General features: G+C 45.3%; 1 protein-coding gene across 2 annotated transcripts in view; it reads right to left on the reverse strand.

Moving 5' to 3' along the window:
- Window positions 1–17,104, reverse strand: part of APPBP2 (amyloid beta precursor protein binding protein 2) — a 422,870-nt gene that overhangs the window by 193,945 nt on the left and 211,821 nt on the right. For both annotated transcript variants that reach the window (XM_078679805.1, XM_078679806.1), the window contains one exon: window positions 4,947–5,098. In XM_078679805.1, the coding sequence (XP_078535931.1) occupies window positions 4,947–5,098 (152 nt within the window). The remainder of the gene's footprint in view (window positions 1–4,946; window positions 5,099–17,104) is intronic.

A 17,104-nucleotide genomic window follows, 5' to 3' on the forward strand; every position in this document is an offset into this window, starting at 1 on the left:
GCCAACCTCCCGTTCTCCTCGGCAAAGGAGCTGAGTGCAGATGTAACATGCCGCTCCAGCACCTTCGCCAGAAAAGGGAGAAGGGAGATGGGGCGATAGTTAGCCATCACAGAGGGGTCGGCTCCCGGCTTCTTCAGGATAGGGACGATGGAAGCGGCTTTTAACGATGGAGTGACAACCCCTCGGGCCAGTGAATCGTTAAGAAAGCCCAGAGGGGGCAACGAGCAGACAGTATAAATCTGCCGTAAGATATGAGCCGGGCATATGTCAGATGGGGAGCCTTAATTTTAGGGAGGAGGGACACAAAAAGTTCTTCAGAAAGAGGAGGAAAGGAATTAAAAGAAGCTGGGACAGGGTGAGGGAGAGAGTCAACAAAAGAAGGGGAAGGGGGGGGGATGTTAGATTTAATTGTCGTGATTTTGTCGACAAAATAGCGATTCAGTGAATCGCAAAGTTTCTGGGAGGGAGGGGGCTTGAGTGTAGTCCGGTCAGAGAACGCCAACTCATGGGTGATGGCAAAGATCTCCTTTGGTTGATTCTCGGCAGCTAAAATTTTCGCCGAGAAATATGCTTTCTTGGCCTCAGTAATTTTTTGCTTGTAGGTCCCCAGGAGGAGAACGTAGCGGGTCCTGGTTTTCAGGGAGTAATCCAGTCTCCACTTGCGTTCAGCCCTTCGAACCGTAAGCTTCAATTCCTTCAGCTCGGTGTTGAACCACCGATTGGCGTCTTTAGGGCGCCTAATCGAGGTACGCCGGAAAGGAGCTAAACGATCGCATCCTTCCGTGAGCCATGAATCAATGGCTTTGGCTTGGGCTGCGGAATCAAGTCCCGATAGAGGGGGAAGGGAGGCCCGGAGTGCGGTCGAGAGATCAGACAAGTTGACCTTGCCCCAGTTGCGAGCCCATGAGTTTTTGATGAGAGTAGGGGTCTTGACCAATGAGAGACTAAGGGAAAACGAAATTATGAAGTGATCGGACCAAGTGCAAGGGACAACAACCAGCGTGGAGAGGGTACAGTTAAGAGACCAGACCTGGTCAAGGATGTGCCCGTGAATATGAGTAGGGTTGTGAACAAAAGAGATAAAATTAAGAGAAAGAAGGGTTTCTGAAAATTCCTTAGATGACACACACTCCTTAGGGTCCGAAGGCCAATAATTAAAGTCCCCGAGGACTAGAGCCGAGGCATAGTTGACTGCCAGGGTGCCAAGTAGGTCTTGAAAGGCCGGGAGAAAGGAAGGAGTTGGTTGAGGAGGGCGATAAACGAGCACTATGGCTAGATGGGGGGAAAGGGAGGAAGAGCGGACCACCAGATAGTCGATTCCGCCCAGGGAGGGAGAAGGGAGGACTTGAAACTGGAGATCAGAGCGGGCAATAAGAGCAACGCCTCCACCCGCTTTCCCGCCAGGGCGGTCTGCGCGGATGGCATAATAAGTCGAGGGAAGGGTAGCCAGGAGGGAAGGGAGGGAGGCTTCAGTGAACCACGTTTCCGTCAGCAGTAGAAGGTCGGGTTTATCAGTATCTAAGAGAGTGAAAAGTTCATGGTGATGTTTGACAGCCGATCTGGTATTAAGTAAAATGATAGATAATGGGGGAGAGTACGAATCACAGGTGGTAAGTGGGGCAGGGGGCGGCGGTGACGCGTGAGGGAGAGGGTAACCAGATGGGCAGGCATGACAGGGGGAGTTGCAGCCCAGCAGTGCGATCCGATGGATGGAACGAGGATCGAGGGGCCAATGGCCCTGCAGTTGGATCAAAGCCGCGGAAGAATATTGGATGCGAGAGCCAGGGGTAGTGGCCCCTTGCCCCGATCTGCCGCGGACGGGCGCAGACGGGCTTAACTCTGGCGCAACTCCGGCGCGCCTACGTCGCGCCCGCTGCGCTCGTCCGCTGCGCTGACGCATGAGGAACGTCTAAGTAGGCAGTGACGCGGTGGGGGAGGAGTCGGGAGGGCGGGGTGGGGTCAGGTTAAAAACAAGATTGCCGTTGGCCGCTCTTATTCAGCGGGACGGTGAAGGAATAGCCAGGTAAGCTGCTAGCAATCAGCAGAGTAACAGAATTAAAAGAGCCAAAATATGAGTCCTGCGCTCAGCGCGAAGCCCTCCGCCCTCTGCCACAGGGCTTAGACACTACAATCCTCCTTGGGATTGCGCTGTAATGTATACGCGATGCATTATAGGTACGCGCAAGAGCATGCGCATCGCACTTATAGTGCGCAAGTTATTATTGGCCCCGCCACTGGGGACTACTACTCCCATGATCCTCTTTGAGATTGAGCGTTGGCGCACAGACGTGTATGCATTGCGTCACACGCGTTGACGTTGCAAATACTGAATACAAGAATGGCGCCACAGACCGGTCAGGTAGCTCTCCGAGACGGCTCGGAGGGACGCCCAGAGTACCGACGGTCAGGTAAGGAGCCTATTCTCATCCTTTCTAGGCTTGCTTTCAGGTTTACAAGCTGTTTTTGGGAACCGCCTATGCATACTAAGGGTGTGTCGAGCAGCGCAAGTAATTTTAGACACTACCGTGTCTGGCAGCACTGACGCAGATATTTGGGTACAACTTGTATGACTATCGGGGGTTGTGCTCCTGTGTTGCTTTATCTGGCAGAGCGGCAAGACTACTATAGATAAGGCGGGTCTGTGATTTCACACGCAACTACGGCACAGACACGGATCTCTGGGTGCAGCATAAAGTACAATCTAGGCTGTTCTCCTGTTTTGCTTCACCCGGCAGAGCAGTGACAATTATATATCACTGGAGCTGGGTAATAAATACACACCTTTGTATTACAAGCCTTATGGGTGTCGGGATATATAACACCGTCTGAACACTGCGTCTCCATTTAGTAAAGAGTAAACCTGGCGGAGGCTGCAGTCATGATACCCCTTGAGGGTTTCATTATAACGATTAGGTTTCTAGTGCGCTCAATAAACAAGTGCGCTAAGCAAGTTTAAAAACATTGTAGTGAAGACCTTGACTTCTCAACATTATCAGATGCACTCTTTGTATATTGATTTCAAGGAATCAGTGATACACACCATCTACCTCTGATGTATCCTCTTTGTGTGTTTTCCTTCTATCAGAGCGGTGCTCTACCTACCTGAGCCGCAGCCAGGTGAGGCGTAGTACCATTCTCCTACCTAATAGGTAAGCGGATTAAGGGCTCATATATGGGCTCAAGATGTACATGTAATGACATATATGGTGTAAACATCTTTTATACCTATCATTGGTTGTACTTGATCACTTGTGACACCAATGTTTGTTTGTTTTTCCTTCCCTTGTTCTCTGGCTGTCTGGCATTACTACTCTCTCACTCTGGACAACATCAAAGTACCTTGGAGGATTTGTCTGTACCTATGACGTCCAGGTGACCTAATTGCAATATAAATTTTGGTTTTTCACTCTTTTTTTATTAATGCAGTAGCGATGTTTGGTCCTGATGAAAGCAGCGGCCACCTTGTTGGGTCCACATACTGCAGAAACATGTTGAGTATCTATTTGTGTAACCTACTATGTTCCCGCACTGGTTTGAACTAATTGGAAGTTTGAGAGGTATCCAATAAATCTCTTTTCCTCTTTACTCTCCAATTTTATATTTCTCACCTTGTTCACACACTCTCTCTTTTTAACACACACTGCTATTCAGTTATGAGTACACGGTTACCTCTTACACACCCTTTAAACACTGGTGCATCCACTTATAATATATCAAGTGGTTGCAGGTATACTCTCCTTGGTGTGAGGAGTCCCAGATGAGGACAAGGGCGGTACCGGACGATAACTGATGAGTACCTTCATACTATGGAAGTATCTTGTTGTGCTTGAGTCACACCTTTTGATTTATTATTATAATTAGTAGTTAGTTTTTGTCAGACACTGAAGAGCAAGTTGATTGCCTAGACCCACAGTTACCTATTGTTTTTTTGCATACCTTGTTACAGACTAAACCAATAAACCTAGGATTTCACTGGCATTCCTGTAGGCGTGAGAGATACTTTCAGTACCCCAAATCGATCAGCTCATGGACCGTCAATTCAGTAACGAGATATCTTGCAAAATATTGGAGTTAGATTATAGATATTTAATTAAGTCAACTTTTCAAATATGATGATACCATCAAGCAGAGTTTATATGACGAAAATACAGTCAAGAAAATGGGCACCAAATTAAGGTTGCTGGGCTGCAGTGCAAATGACGTTGCCACCTGGTAGTACTTGCTGTGAGACATTGTGGAGGACAGTTGTAGCCAGCTGAACTTAAGATACAGCTTAAACGATAAATATCTTGTGATGCTCTATATAAAGTTGTTAAATCTGCACCAACCTACCTAAATCCCTTTTTAAACATGTACAGGCTGAGTACTGCACCCTAAGGAAACTTAACAAGTTTAAGTAAATTCAAGAAAATAATTGTATGATATTCATATGCGTTTGAGCTATCCAGTTCTGCGTGACTCTTGGTGAATTCAGAGTATCGTCACATCAAACATTTTGAATGAAGAGTTCAAGTTAAGTGATTTTTTTGTCTTTCTGGTTTGACCAGCAGCTGTTTTTCTCTTTCAACAAACAAAAATAAGTGCGTCTTAATTTGGGATTGCTAGCTAGATAACACATGCAAACAGAAGACTAAGCACTCATCTCCACTAACTACATAGTGGCTGTGGATTGATAAATAAACCTACACCATCAATACCGGTTTGAATAAATATCCTCCAACAGAACCAAGAGTACTACTTGTTGAATGGCTAGATTTCCTTTCAAAAGGCTGGCATAAAAGTCCTATGATTATGCCATACTTATTAAAGATGCCACAAAGAATTTTTCCACAGAGCTTCTTGCTTAAGAATGTGCTCAAAACGAGCTCTTGTAGGCGATCATTAGGAAATAAGACAAGAGAATTTGAGGGCCACATGTGGAATAAAAAACTTTGCTCACCACTTACCTAAGACAAATCCAATTTGGATTGCTTTCTCTTTAACATTTGCATCTGATTCTGCAATATAGGAACACCGTCGGCTGAATGAATAGGCCAACACAGAGGCCACTTTCACACCATGATCCATAAGCGCTTGAAAACAGTGATGAAGTAGATGTCTGTAAGCAAAACAACAAGGGTTCAACTGTAAGTGAAAACATTTCACACACCATTAGACCTCACAAATATAGGGATATCCAAGACAATTACACTCAGACTGCCTACCCTCCAAATGGAACTGTAAGGAATTACATACACACTTTGGTTTAAGAATCTATAACGTAACTATGTTATTTTTTTTAGAGCTGAGATTTAAGACAAGAAATAGTGATAAAAATGCAAATATGTATATGACTATGAAGCCATTTACACGTTCAGATACATCCTTCATCTCGTACTTTAAATTGGTCTGATTAAAGTCTACTGGTCCTTGTAAGAGCAAGCATATCATGAAACAAAAACAGAAACCACTGAAGGGAGAGGGCGAGGGCGAAGGACAGGGAGAGGGAGAGGGAGAGGGAGAGGGAGAGGGAGAGGGAGAGAGAGAGGCTAAGGTTACCTGTTGTCCTCTGGTACTCCAGAGACCATGCTTGACATGACTGCTGCATGGGCGTTATCCTGTGCTGAACTATCACAGCTACTGTGGCCCTTCCCATTGAGGATAAATGTGGAGATGTGTCTCCACTATCTCCTGCCAGACCTAACTCACTAAAATATATCTGTATCATTATTTTGCGATAAGGCTGATATAAGTTCCACTGTAAAAAGTAATGGATGGAACTACCAGCCACAACTTTTCTACGTTCAAATGTATAAGCGTGTTTGTATATATATGTGTGTGTGTATGTATATATATACATAAATACACACATATAGTTGTGAATGCATGTATCTATGTGTGTGTATATATACATATATATATTTGTGTGTGTGTGTGTACTTGTCTAAATCATTATGGGTGAATAAAATACAGGATGGAATTTTTAAACCCGCCTACGTATTTTCTTGGATATCAACTCTGCTGTGGTCTGTACCTACTTGCAGTCCCTCCTCTGAATTGGAGGGTCAGGACTTATATATATATATATATATATATTACCTACTGGCGGTCGCCAGTAGGTATATATAGTTAGGATTGTTTTCCATAGGGAAATCGCAACATTCTATTGGGAATAACTTTGGCGCCGGTTGAGGAATCTTCCTGAATTTTTCCTTAACTTTGCCTCGCGGGGCTCCGGTCCTTCCCTGAAAGTTTGGGGGGGATTCGTCAAGCGGGGGCCGAGATAAAAGGGGGTCCCAAAACGTGTTTTCCCCATGTTAATTTCCATAGGGCGGTCGAACTCACTTTTAACTCGAACGGCTGAATGGATTTTCACCAAACTTGGCAAAATTGTAGGGACTGGTAGCCCGATGTGCCTTTGCTATGTCTCAAGATATGTGCTCCAGAGGATTTTGAGTAATTTGGGTTCAAAAATATATATATATCTATAGCAGCTTACCCGTGAGCTTACCCGTGCGCTTACGGTACGCGCACGTACGCGTACCTCTAGTGCGCGAGCTGCATTCTGATTGGCTGCCAATGTCTGTCAACACTCCAAAACAGAAACTGTTGGTAGCCATCTTGTGCCTCGGTAGACTGAGGCACAGGAAAGCAGAAAAACAAACGTGTAGAACTCAAAAAGGGGGCAGGGTAGAAGCACCCTGACCCCCTAGGCCTGCTCAGGGGGTCCCCCGCGACTTTAAAAAAAAAAAAAAATGTTTTGCCTTGGGGGTCCTTGTGGGACCCCCTGAGCAGGCCTAGGGGGTCAGGGTGCTTCTACTCTGGCCCCTTTGCGAGTTTCACACCTTTGTTTCACTGCTTTCTTGTGCCTTGGTTCTAACAAGGCACAAGATGGCTGCCAACACTTCCTGGTTTTGAGTGTTGACAGACAGTGGCAGCCAATCAGCATGCCTTCCCTAGAAAGCTGCATGGTCATTGGCTGTCAACACTTCGAACCAGGAGGGGTTGGCATCCATCTTGTGCTAGTGTTGACAGACAGTGACAGCCAATCAGCATACCTTCCCGAGAAAGCTGCATGCTCATTGGCTGTCAACATTTCTAACCAGGAAGTGTTGGCATCCATCTTGGGTCTTAGTAGACTGAGGCACAAGAAAGCAGAAAAACAAACGTGTAGAACACAAAAAAGGGGCAGGGTAGAAACACCCTGACCCCCTAGGGCTGCTCAGGTGGTCCCACTAGGATATTAATATATTTAAACGTTATCCGCTAATAGAATTAGCATTTAAAAAACCTTGCAAATTCACTGAAAAAACTATATGTTTAAGGCCTTCTATAGTTAGAAATTAGCATTTAAAAAACCTTTGAAATTCACTGAAAAAACCATAGGTTTCAGGCCTTATATAGTTAGGAATAAGCATTAAAAAAAGTTTGAATATATAAAAACGTTATCCGCTAATAGAATTAGCATTTAAAAAACCTTTCAAATTCACTGAAAAAACAATAGGTTTCAGGCCTTATATAGTTAGGAATTAGCATTTAAAAAAACCTTGCAAATTCACTGAAAAAACCATAGGTTTCAGGCCTTATATAGTTAGGAATTAGCATTTAAAAAACCTTGCAAATTCACTGAAAAAACCATAGGTTTCAGGCCTTATATAGTTAGGAATTAGCATTTAAAAAACCTTGCAAATTCACTGAAAAAACCATAGGTTTCAGGAGTTATATAGTTAGGAATAAGCTTTTACAAAACCTTTGAATTTCACTCAAAAAACTATAAGTTTTAGTGGTGTTAAAGTTAGCTGGACATTTTACTCATACAAAACCATTGAAATTGCTCCTATATAGTTAGTTGTACTAACTATATTTCGCGCACCCGCAATCCACTGCTGATGATGTCACATATTAGATCATTCATGACATGGTCAGTGACATCACTGATGACATCATCCATGTGACAATCACATACACCTTTTCATACACTATTACAATTTTTCATCACTCTTTGTAAAATACAGAGTATCATATTTAAATCCATTGTCACAGCAATACAAGTATCTAAAAATCCACTCAGTGATTCATAGATGTATACACACATCTAATCACTTACCTATGGATTCACTCATACATGCTGTCAATGAACAATAGAACACTATCAAAAATACTTATACATCTATATCGACATTAAACAGCACGCATCCTATTCACATATGAAGTCATCCTACTCACTTATGCAAACAATGGATCATACTTACATATTTACTTAGCAAAACACTTATACAAACACCACTTCTTCTATTCATTTAGATAGTAAGTCATACTTAGTGAATTATAAAATCATTATTACAAGTATACAGTTATCCATACAGTCACTCACACAATCATTGTGTCTTATGTATACTTATTTATATACAACAACTGACACATACACTGCCTTTTATTTTTCTAGTTTGTTGGACCTGTACCTTTGAGAAATATATTTGCTCATCACCACACCCATAAAGAGATTCCCTCACCCAAACTGTTAGAACATGTAGTTTTAACTTCATATATCTACTGAATCAACTATTCACACATCTTTGGACAGTCACACACCCCCCACCGAACCACACACACTTTCACACTCCCATACAAATACTCAGTTAACTAATATAGACTTTCACATAGCTAGTATCCAACTGTAGAATCAGTTTACACAACAACTGACAAAGTGATACAGATATTCACACAGTTTAGTCACTATCCACTATATTTAGTGAGACATTATAAATTGGTCAAGTAAACAGTCAATTACACTGCTACTAAATCCTCCATCCAAATATTTATTTATATATATCCACTCATTCTTCAATGCAAATTGCTATATATATAATGCATATTTAAATAACGAAGCAAACCACATTCACTAGATGATGTCATCAGTGATGTCATTTGAGATGTCATCAGTGATGTCACTGACCATGTCATGAATGATCTAATATGTGACATCATCAGCAGTGGATTGCGGGGGCGCGAAATATAGTTAGTACAACTAACTATATAGGAGCAATTTCAATGGTTTTGTATGAGTAAAATGTCCAGCTAACTTTAACACCACTAAAACTTATAGTTTTTTGAGTGAATTTCAAAGGTTTTGTAAAAGCTAATTCCTAACTATATAACTCCTGAAACCTATGGTTTTTCCAGTGAATTTGCAAGGTTTTTTAAATGCTAATTCCTAACTATATAAGGCCTGAAACCTATGGTTTTTTCAGTGAATTTGCAAGGTTTTTTAAATGCTAATTCCTAACTATATAAGGCCTGAAACCTATGGTTTTTTCAGTGAATATATATATATATATATATATATATATATATATATATATATATATATATATATATATATATATATATACACACACACAAATATATATATATATATATACACACACATATACACACACACAGGCAGTCACCAGTAGGTAGTTATAGTTAGAACCTAGTTTCCATAGGAAGAGCTTTTTTATTTTTGCTAATATCTTTGGTGCCGTTGACGGATCTTTAAAAAAATTTCAAAAACAATACAACAGTCACTTCAGCTACTGTCTTCAAAGTTTTGGGGTGCTCCATCAAGCAAGACCGAGAAAAAGATGGAATCCCAAAACGCATTTTCCCCATATAAAAAAACTGGGGAACAGATTTACATCAAATTTGGTAGAAAGCTAGCTCTTGGTCCAGAAAGGTGCCTTATTGTGATTTGGGGCCGGATGTACAACCAGTTTTTGCGTGCGCAAACCTTGCAACTCGCAAAATAGTGTTTTGCGACTCGCTATTAGGAAGGGGCATTCCCTTCCTAATAATGACTCCCAAGCCATGTATGAATGTTTTACAACCGCAATTTCGGGCGTAAAACACTCACAATGTATCGTCTTCTTCAAGAGGGTGGTAATGGAGTCGCAAATGGGAAGGGGTCCCCGGGGGACCCCTTCCCCTTTGTGACTGGACTACAAAAAAAATGTATGGGCAGGCACTGGTCCCAGGGACCACTACCTGCCATTAAAAAAAACTAACGACCTTCCTTTACCCTGGCTAAAGCCGAGACAGATGTCCAGGGCCGCTACGTGGTCGTCTCTGGTACCATAGAAGGACGTCCCTTAAGCCTCCTATGCCTTTACAATCCCCCTGCACTCCTGCCTCCGACACTTCGCCATCTTACACAGGTAATCTCCTCCCTCCCGCAGAGACTTACGGTGGTTGGGGGGGATTTCAACGCCGTTCTGCAGCCCCTGCGTGATGCGACGGGGACCCCGTCCGGGGCCTGTGTCACCTCCGCTAGGATCCTATCAAGCTGGTCCTCGGCCCTGGGTCTCTGCGACGTGTGGCGGGTTTGGAACCCCCGTGGGGAACAGTACACCCACACGTCAGCAGCCCACCATACTCACTCCCGAATTGACCTCCTCCCGATGCCGGCCACGGACTGCCATCTGGTTTCTGGAGTCGCGATACTGCCCAGGGGGATCTTGGACCACTCTCCCGTCTCCCTCCGGCTAGGATTTCCTCTGACGGGTTCACGAGCGATTTGGCGACTGAACGCCTGGTTCTTGCAGGACTCCGAGTTAGTGGAGTCACTTGGTCAGGAGCTGCACCACTATTTTTCCACTAATGCGGGCTCGGTTTCCTCGCCGGGGACGCTGTGGGAGGCTGGCAAGGCCGTTGTCAGAGGAGTGGCCAGAGAGTTGGTCCACGCGAAGCCCTCGGAGCAGACGATCCAGCTTGCACAGCTGAAATCTCGGGCGGCGCAGCTAGAAGCTGCTCAACTCCCTGGTGACCAAGGGGATTCCTCCCGGCAACTGGCAGCAGTTCGCGAGGAGATCCTCCGGATCTCGTTGGATTCAGCTAAGATGCTCTGGCGCTAGTCGCTTGCTCGCGTCTATGGGTGGGGGGATAAGAACGGTAAGCTCCTCCACAACCTTGTGTACTATCCCAAAGTCAACCGTATTATTCTCGAGGTCCGTTCGAACACTGAGGCCCTCCAAGTGACGTTCGTGGCCATCGTGCAAACTTTTGCCACATTCTACGCGAACCTCTACACGGCTCGTCCCCCGGGCGTTCCTCTGGCTGATTTGCTGGACGGTACTGGTACCCGAATGCCTTGTCTCTCTCAGGAGACTGCAGAAGCTCTGGACCACCCCTTCACCCTGGAGGAAATCCAGGACACCATCTCGCTCTTACACCCCGGTAAAACGCCGGGTCCCAATGGGTACCCTCAGGAGTACTATGCGGCCTTTCGGGATATCTTGGCCCCCCGTTTGATGGACCTCTTCCGTCATGTGGAGGAGACAGGAACATTCCCACCTGAGTCGGATGTGGCCACGATTGTGGTTATTCCGAAGACGCAGCTGCCCTCCTTGAGCTGTGCGGACTACCGCCCGATCTCACTGATCAACACAGAGATCAAGCTCTTTGCCACTATCTTGGCTCAGAGACTCCGCCCCTCCTGCAGGACCTGGTCCACCCCGACCAGTGCGGGTTCATGCCTGCTAGGGGCACTCGCCACTGCATACGTCATCTCCACCTGGCTCTGGCCCACCGTGGTCGACTATCCCCGTACTTAGCACTGCTTTTTATAGACTTCGAGAAGGCCTTCGATACGGTGAATTGGGATTATCTGCAGGGTGTGCTGGACAGGATGGGTTTTGGTCCCTCGTTCCGCCATCCGAACAAAGTTCTCTACACTAATCCCAGAGCCCGTGTACTCATTAACGGAGAGCTCTCTGAGGCATTCCCGATCCGGAGGGGCACGCGTCAGGGGTGTCCACTCTCACCACTCTTGATTGCGTTAGTGATGGAGCCCCTGGCGGCGCATATCCGTCAGGACCCACTTATCCGGGGTTGGGCCTGGGACTCGAGCCAGGTGGATAAGACAGCACTCTATGCAGACGACGTTCTGCTATATTTGGCGGACCCGAATAGCTCTGGCCCCAGGTGCCTGGAGGTTCTTTCCGATTTCGAGCGGGTCTTTGGGCTTCGCCTCAATGCGGCGAAGTCCACTTTGGTCCCACTGCATCCCTCCAGAGAGTGCCACGACTGGTAGTCGGATATCCCTCTTAGGAGACATTCGGTCAAATATCTTGGCGTCTGGGTAGCTCTTCTACTGGAGCTTGAGTGGGCCTTGAATGTTACGCCTTTGGTCATCAGGATGAAGGCGGATCTCAAGAGATGGCAGACCCTCCCACTAAACCCCCTGGGCAGAAGTGCACTCTTCAAAATGATGGTCCTCCCCAGTTTCTTTTACATATTGCAGAACATTATCATCTCCCGGGTAGTTGGTTTCGCAAGCTTGACTGCGTCCTCACCCGGTTTCTCTGGAGAGGCAGGAGACCACGCTTATCCCTGGCACACTGTCGTATCCCCCCCCCTTTGATGGGGGTATGGGGGTGAACAATCTCCACCTCTACTACCTGGCCACGAAACTCATCGTCATCCACGACTGGTATGCGGGCGGCTGGTCCGACCCTGCCTATCGCGTGGAACTCAGTTTGTCGGACTTCACGCAGATCCAGGCGCTTTTATACGGTAGCCCAGTGCCACAGGCTATGCCCCCGGTCACCAGGATGGTGTTCCTGGCCTGGCGCACGGTCCTACGTCACGTGAGGTGGGACCGCAAACTCACTCGACAGACGCCACTTTGGCATGGGTCCTGGTTGCGGGAGGTCTCGTCCATGCAGGGGTTCCGACGAGGGGACCTCATTGGGGTTTCAGTGCTCGGAGATGTTTGGGTGGGGGACCACATCCACGCCTTTGCGGACCTGCAGCAACGCCACGCCCTTCCTCACTCCCAACTCTATAGATACCTGCAACATAGACATGCCCTCTATAAGCATGTCTCACCTCCTGTCTCCCTTCCAGAGTTCAGCCCGCTGGAGGCTCAGGTGATGATGGGGAACCTACGACAGGGGGGGGGGGGGGGGCGGGAGTGTCCCGCATATACCGGTCCCTGGTAAACAATGGTCCCGCTTCCCTAGATCGGCTCAGGGCTCGATGGGAGGGTTGGCTGGGCCCCCTAGAGGAGGCCGACTGGAGGGATGCCCTCATGGCGCCCAAAACCCTGACCAGATCCTCCAAGTTGCGCCTGGTCCAACTGTATTATCTCCATGCGGCATACCTCACCCGACACGTCCGTTTCAGTCCCGGTTGAAACCCTCTCCAGCATGCACACGATGTGCCTTCGCCCCAGCCGATTTTTATCACATGGTATGGTGCTGTCCGGTGCCGTTTTGGAAGGGGGTGGAGCTTGAGCTTACGCAGGCCCTGGGGTGGGAGGTTCACCATGATCCGATGCGTATGTTGTTGGGGGTGTTTGATGGCTTGGACGGCTCTAGGACGGACAAGCGCCTTTTGGGGACAGCTGTGGCGGTGGACAAGAGAGACATAGCAGCGCACTGGTCCAAGGCCACGGCGCCTACTGTGCAGAGATGGAGGAGGGGGGTGGACTGGTGCGGGATCCAGGAGGAGGCCCTATTTGAAGCCTGGGGGTGCCCTGACTTATTCAGCAAAGTGTGGGGCTAAATGGTTTAATATGATCCCGCCATGATGATCTGCCTTCCTTTTATTCTAGGTATCACTGTAATTAATTTATGGATTGCCGTGCTAAACCCTGATGGACCGCCCCTCTCCTTGTCAACAATCGGTCCTGACATGTTCTTCCCAATGATTATTGAACTGCAACCAATTAATTTTTCCTGTTGTTATAAATCCAATAAAGTTGATAAACAAAAACACAAAAAAACGAACGAAAACGTTTTTTTTTTTTTTTTTTAAATGCATCCTGTTTTCCTTTAAGGAAAACGGGCTGCATTAAAAACACGCATTTGCAATGCAATAGGTCTCGCATTACTAAAAGTTTGAGTTATTGGTGTTGCTTTATTATTTGCAAAGCCAATAGCTCAAACTTTCAGTAATGCGAGACCTATTGCATTGCAAATGCTTGTTTTAACAGATGACTGTACTGTACCCCAATACCGGACCAGGACTAGGACCTGAAAGAATCTAAAATGCACTTTACTACGGTCAATAGTTTATTAAATGTTCAGCTCTTTTTATCGGCATATGTATCAATTGTATGGCTATGCATTTCTCATGAACTAATTGTGTTTACTCTTTGTGTTTTTTATGATAATGTGCTTTTATGGTCCTTGAGACCGAAATAAAGTTATTGAATGGAAAGTATTGGCTATTAACCCACTGTAAACTGATAGCGCCACAACAATGTTGTGTAACTAGTCCATCTAATGGAAGCATCATGTTAAACAAGAAACGATGAAGGGTACCTGCACTCTTTCACTTGTTCCGTGTCCTAGGTTAGAATTATTAGGCTAGGACAGGGTTCTCCAAAGTCAGTCCTGGGGGAACTAATCCACGCCATATTTTTAGCATATCCCCATTTAGATAAATGCAGTTATCGTCCAAATCTGGCTCAGATCCGGCCCTCCAGGACCGACTTTTGAGAACCCTGTGCTACCAGAAAGTCCAGCTTATTTTTTAACATAATCAAATCGGTTTTTGTGTCCTGGGTGTGTCTGTAATGTGTGAAGTTTGCTTTTGCCAACTTTGTGTTGGTGTTTTTTAAACCTCTGCAGGCTTGTAAAATTTACAAAGTTAATAAAATAGGTGAAAAATCAAGCAAACTGAATGTTTTACAGTAAAAATGCAGCCATTTTTGGTGGAAGAATGCATTCCCTGTTGGGGTAGAAATGCCCCTTGCTTGGCACGGGAGAACCCCATCCCAGTGGTTTCTTCCTGTCTGTAATCACAAAGTTTTTAGATCGAGTTATACTCGAACGTATTACTACTGAACCAAAGTCTCTCAAACCAGCCGGATTTCCTACAATGCGTGTTAATTGTTTATCCGTGACTTCTCGAGCGCGCGCTTGGCCCGTTCCCTCCCACTCTGGCATCCCGCCAAGCTCACGCTTCTCCAGCGCGCCGAGAGCTTCACTTCAAAGGGATCCGCTCTCCTGCCCCCTGCTTCACACTTCAAAGGAATGCGCCCCCCGCAATGCCGAGAGCATTTCCCGGCCGCTTTTTATTTTTCTACATCTTTTTACAACGTTGCAGGCCTAAACGTTCATCTACTTTACCACAGTTAAATTCACTAGTGAAAATAGCAACGTTCCTTGTTTTTTAAGTGATTATGCGGGGAAGAGAGAGATCCCGGTGCGGGGAAGAGCGAGATCCCCCGGCGTTAACGTTAAATCAAGTTTGGCTCACATTCTTGGCTGTACCAGCCCGCTGCATGATGTAACCGAGAAAGCCATAACTTGTCTTTGCTCCTCGAGGTTCACGCGTGCACGTTAACAACGTTTATCCTCCACTAAGTTAAAAGAAATTGATCATTTCTCGGGAAAATCCGCTATTTGTTCTGCACACACCTTTGCTGTTGGCTTGTTTAGGCGTTCTGTTATTGTTTGAATGAATTCCTGTTTTTTTGAAGTGTCATTCCATGATAGTTTGGATGTCTTTACAGATTGGTTACAGGAAATGCTTTGTGGCGCCACTACATTTTAATGGGAGGTTTGTGTTCTTAAATCTTAGTCCTGTGTTCCTCGTTTGACGCGCAGGTTATGAGATGCTTTGGTTGCGCGGCTCACTGCTCACGTCTCTGCCACGCTTTGTTAACCTGGAGAATGGAAACGTATCAAATTGTGAGCCAGGCGGTGGCAGTTCATTAGAGGTCACTCCAATTAACATTTTGGAGAAAAGCCGTCGAAAAAGTGAGTCACAATAAATAATTAGAAAGCTAATTACATGTTGCACATCGAACATTTTGTATTGCTCGAGTCGCAACTGCTTTGAATTCTTACCCCCACGTTCAACATAACTTACGATACTGTACATGAAATATAGCCGATTGCTGCTTTGAGGAACAGTAACATGCGCATCTGCAGTGATTGCGCAGCCTCGGGGATTCCAATATTATTGAGAGATTATTTCACGCCACGTCTCTTGTGGTTTTGTTCCAGTAAATGCGAATCCACAGCTTTACCTTTTGTTTCTATTATGTAATCATTTCCGCGAATACGTTCATCTTGTTTGATGTATGAAAGGCGGGAGTTCAAGGTTCCATAACATGGACGAGTTCACGATGGTGCCGAGAGGGTGTAAACATGCGTGATACCCGTTTTGTGTGTGTATTTTCTTCACTTTTGTGTGCAATTGTTGTTCCACCTGAAAGAGACTTATGTTTGTTACGTGGCAGTAACTCCATAGATTCTTAGTAATTACGTGTGAGTTGTCTTTCCTTGGTAATGTGCATTGCTATAAACGTGTCTTGTCAATTGATGCGGAAAGAATGTCATTTTCTAAGTATCCCTGTTCAGATCAAAGCATTTCCAATTTCTAAAATATATTACCAGCATCTGGATTAGTTTAGCCAGGATTTCCTCTAGAAGTATCGTATTGTCCTGCCACGGCAATGTTGGGAAAACATCACTGTGGCTATATGTTGTTGCAAATTCTAGCGCTGTCCGTCAAAGCCTATTTTATTTTGCGGTTTAAGGGGGCAACATTATATTACCCAGAACCTTGCATCCCTGTAGATGTTTCCAGGACACTGAAATATACATTACAGCGTTATAAGACATTATATTTCTTGGTTTTAGTTAAACATTTCTGCAAGTTGTAATGCTTTGCTAAGCTACACCCTGTCAAACAATAGGAACGTATTTTGCTTTTCACTTGCTAAAAGTTGATTTCAGTCTGTGAATCGGTACTCTTTCGGGCAATCCATTAAATATATATGTCTTTCTGCAAACTTTCCCAGTATGACCCTCTTTAGTTTCGTGACACTGCCTGCATTAATCAGTCGTTTAATTTGTCTGTGTACGGATGGTTTTGTATCGTTTCATGGTTTGGTCGTTCAAAATGGATTTCTGTTTGACAGATCAGAGAACCGAGAGTCTTTAATACATTGACTTGCCCAGGTTCACAGAATGTGGTTTGGTGGAGACGCTGCAATCGGAATACAGGCCTCCAGGATGTACCTTCGTCAGGATAGCCCCTAGACATAGATTCTTCAAATGTATGCTTCACCGAGGGTTATACATTTTAAATATTACATGTTTAACCATGATTAAAGGAGGTAAACTTC

Source organism: Lissotriton helveticus, chromosome 3_1 (genome assembly GCF_964261635.1).
Source record: "Lissotriton helveticus chromosome 3_1, aLisHel1.1, whole genome shotgun sequence".
Taxonomy (NCBI): domain Eukaryota; kingdom Metazoa; phylum Chordata; class Amphibia; order Caudata; family Salamandridae; genus Lissotriton; species Lissotriton helveticus.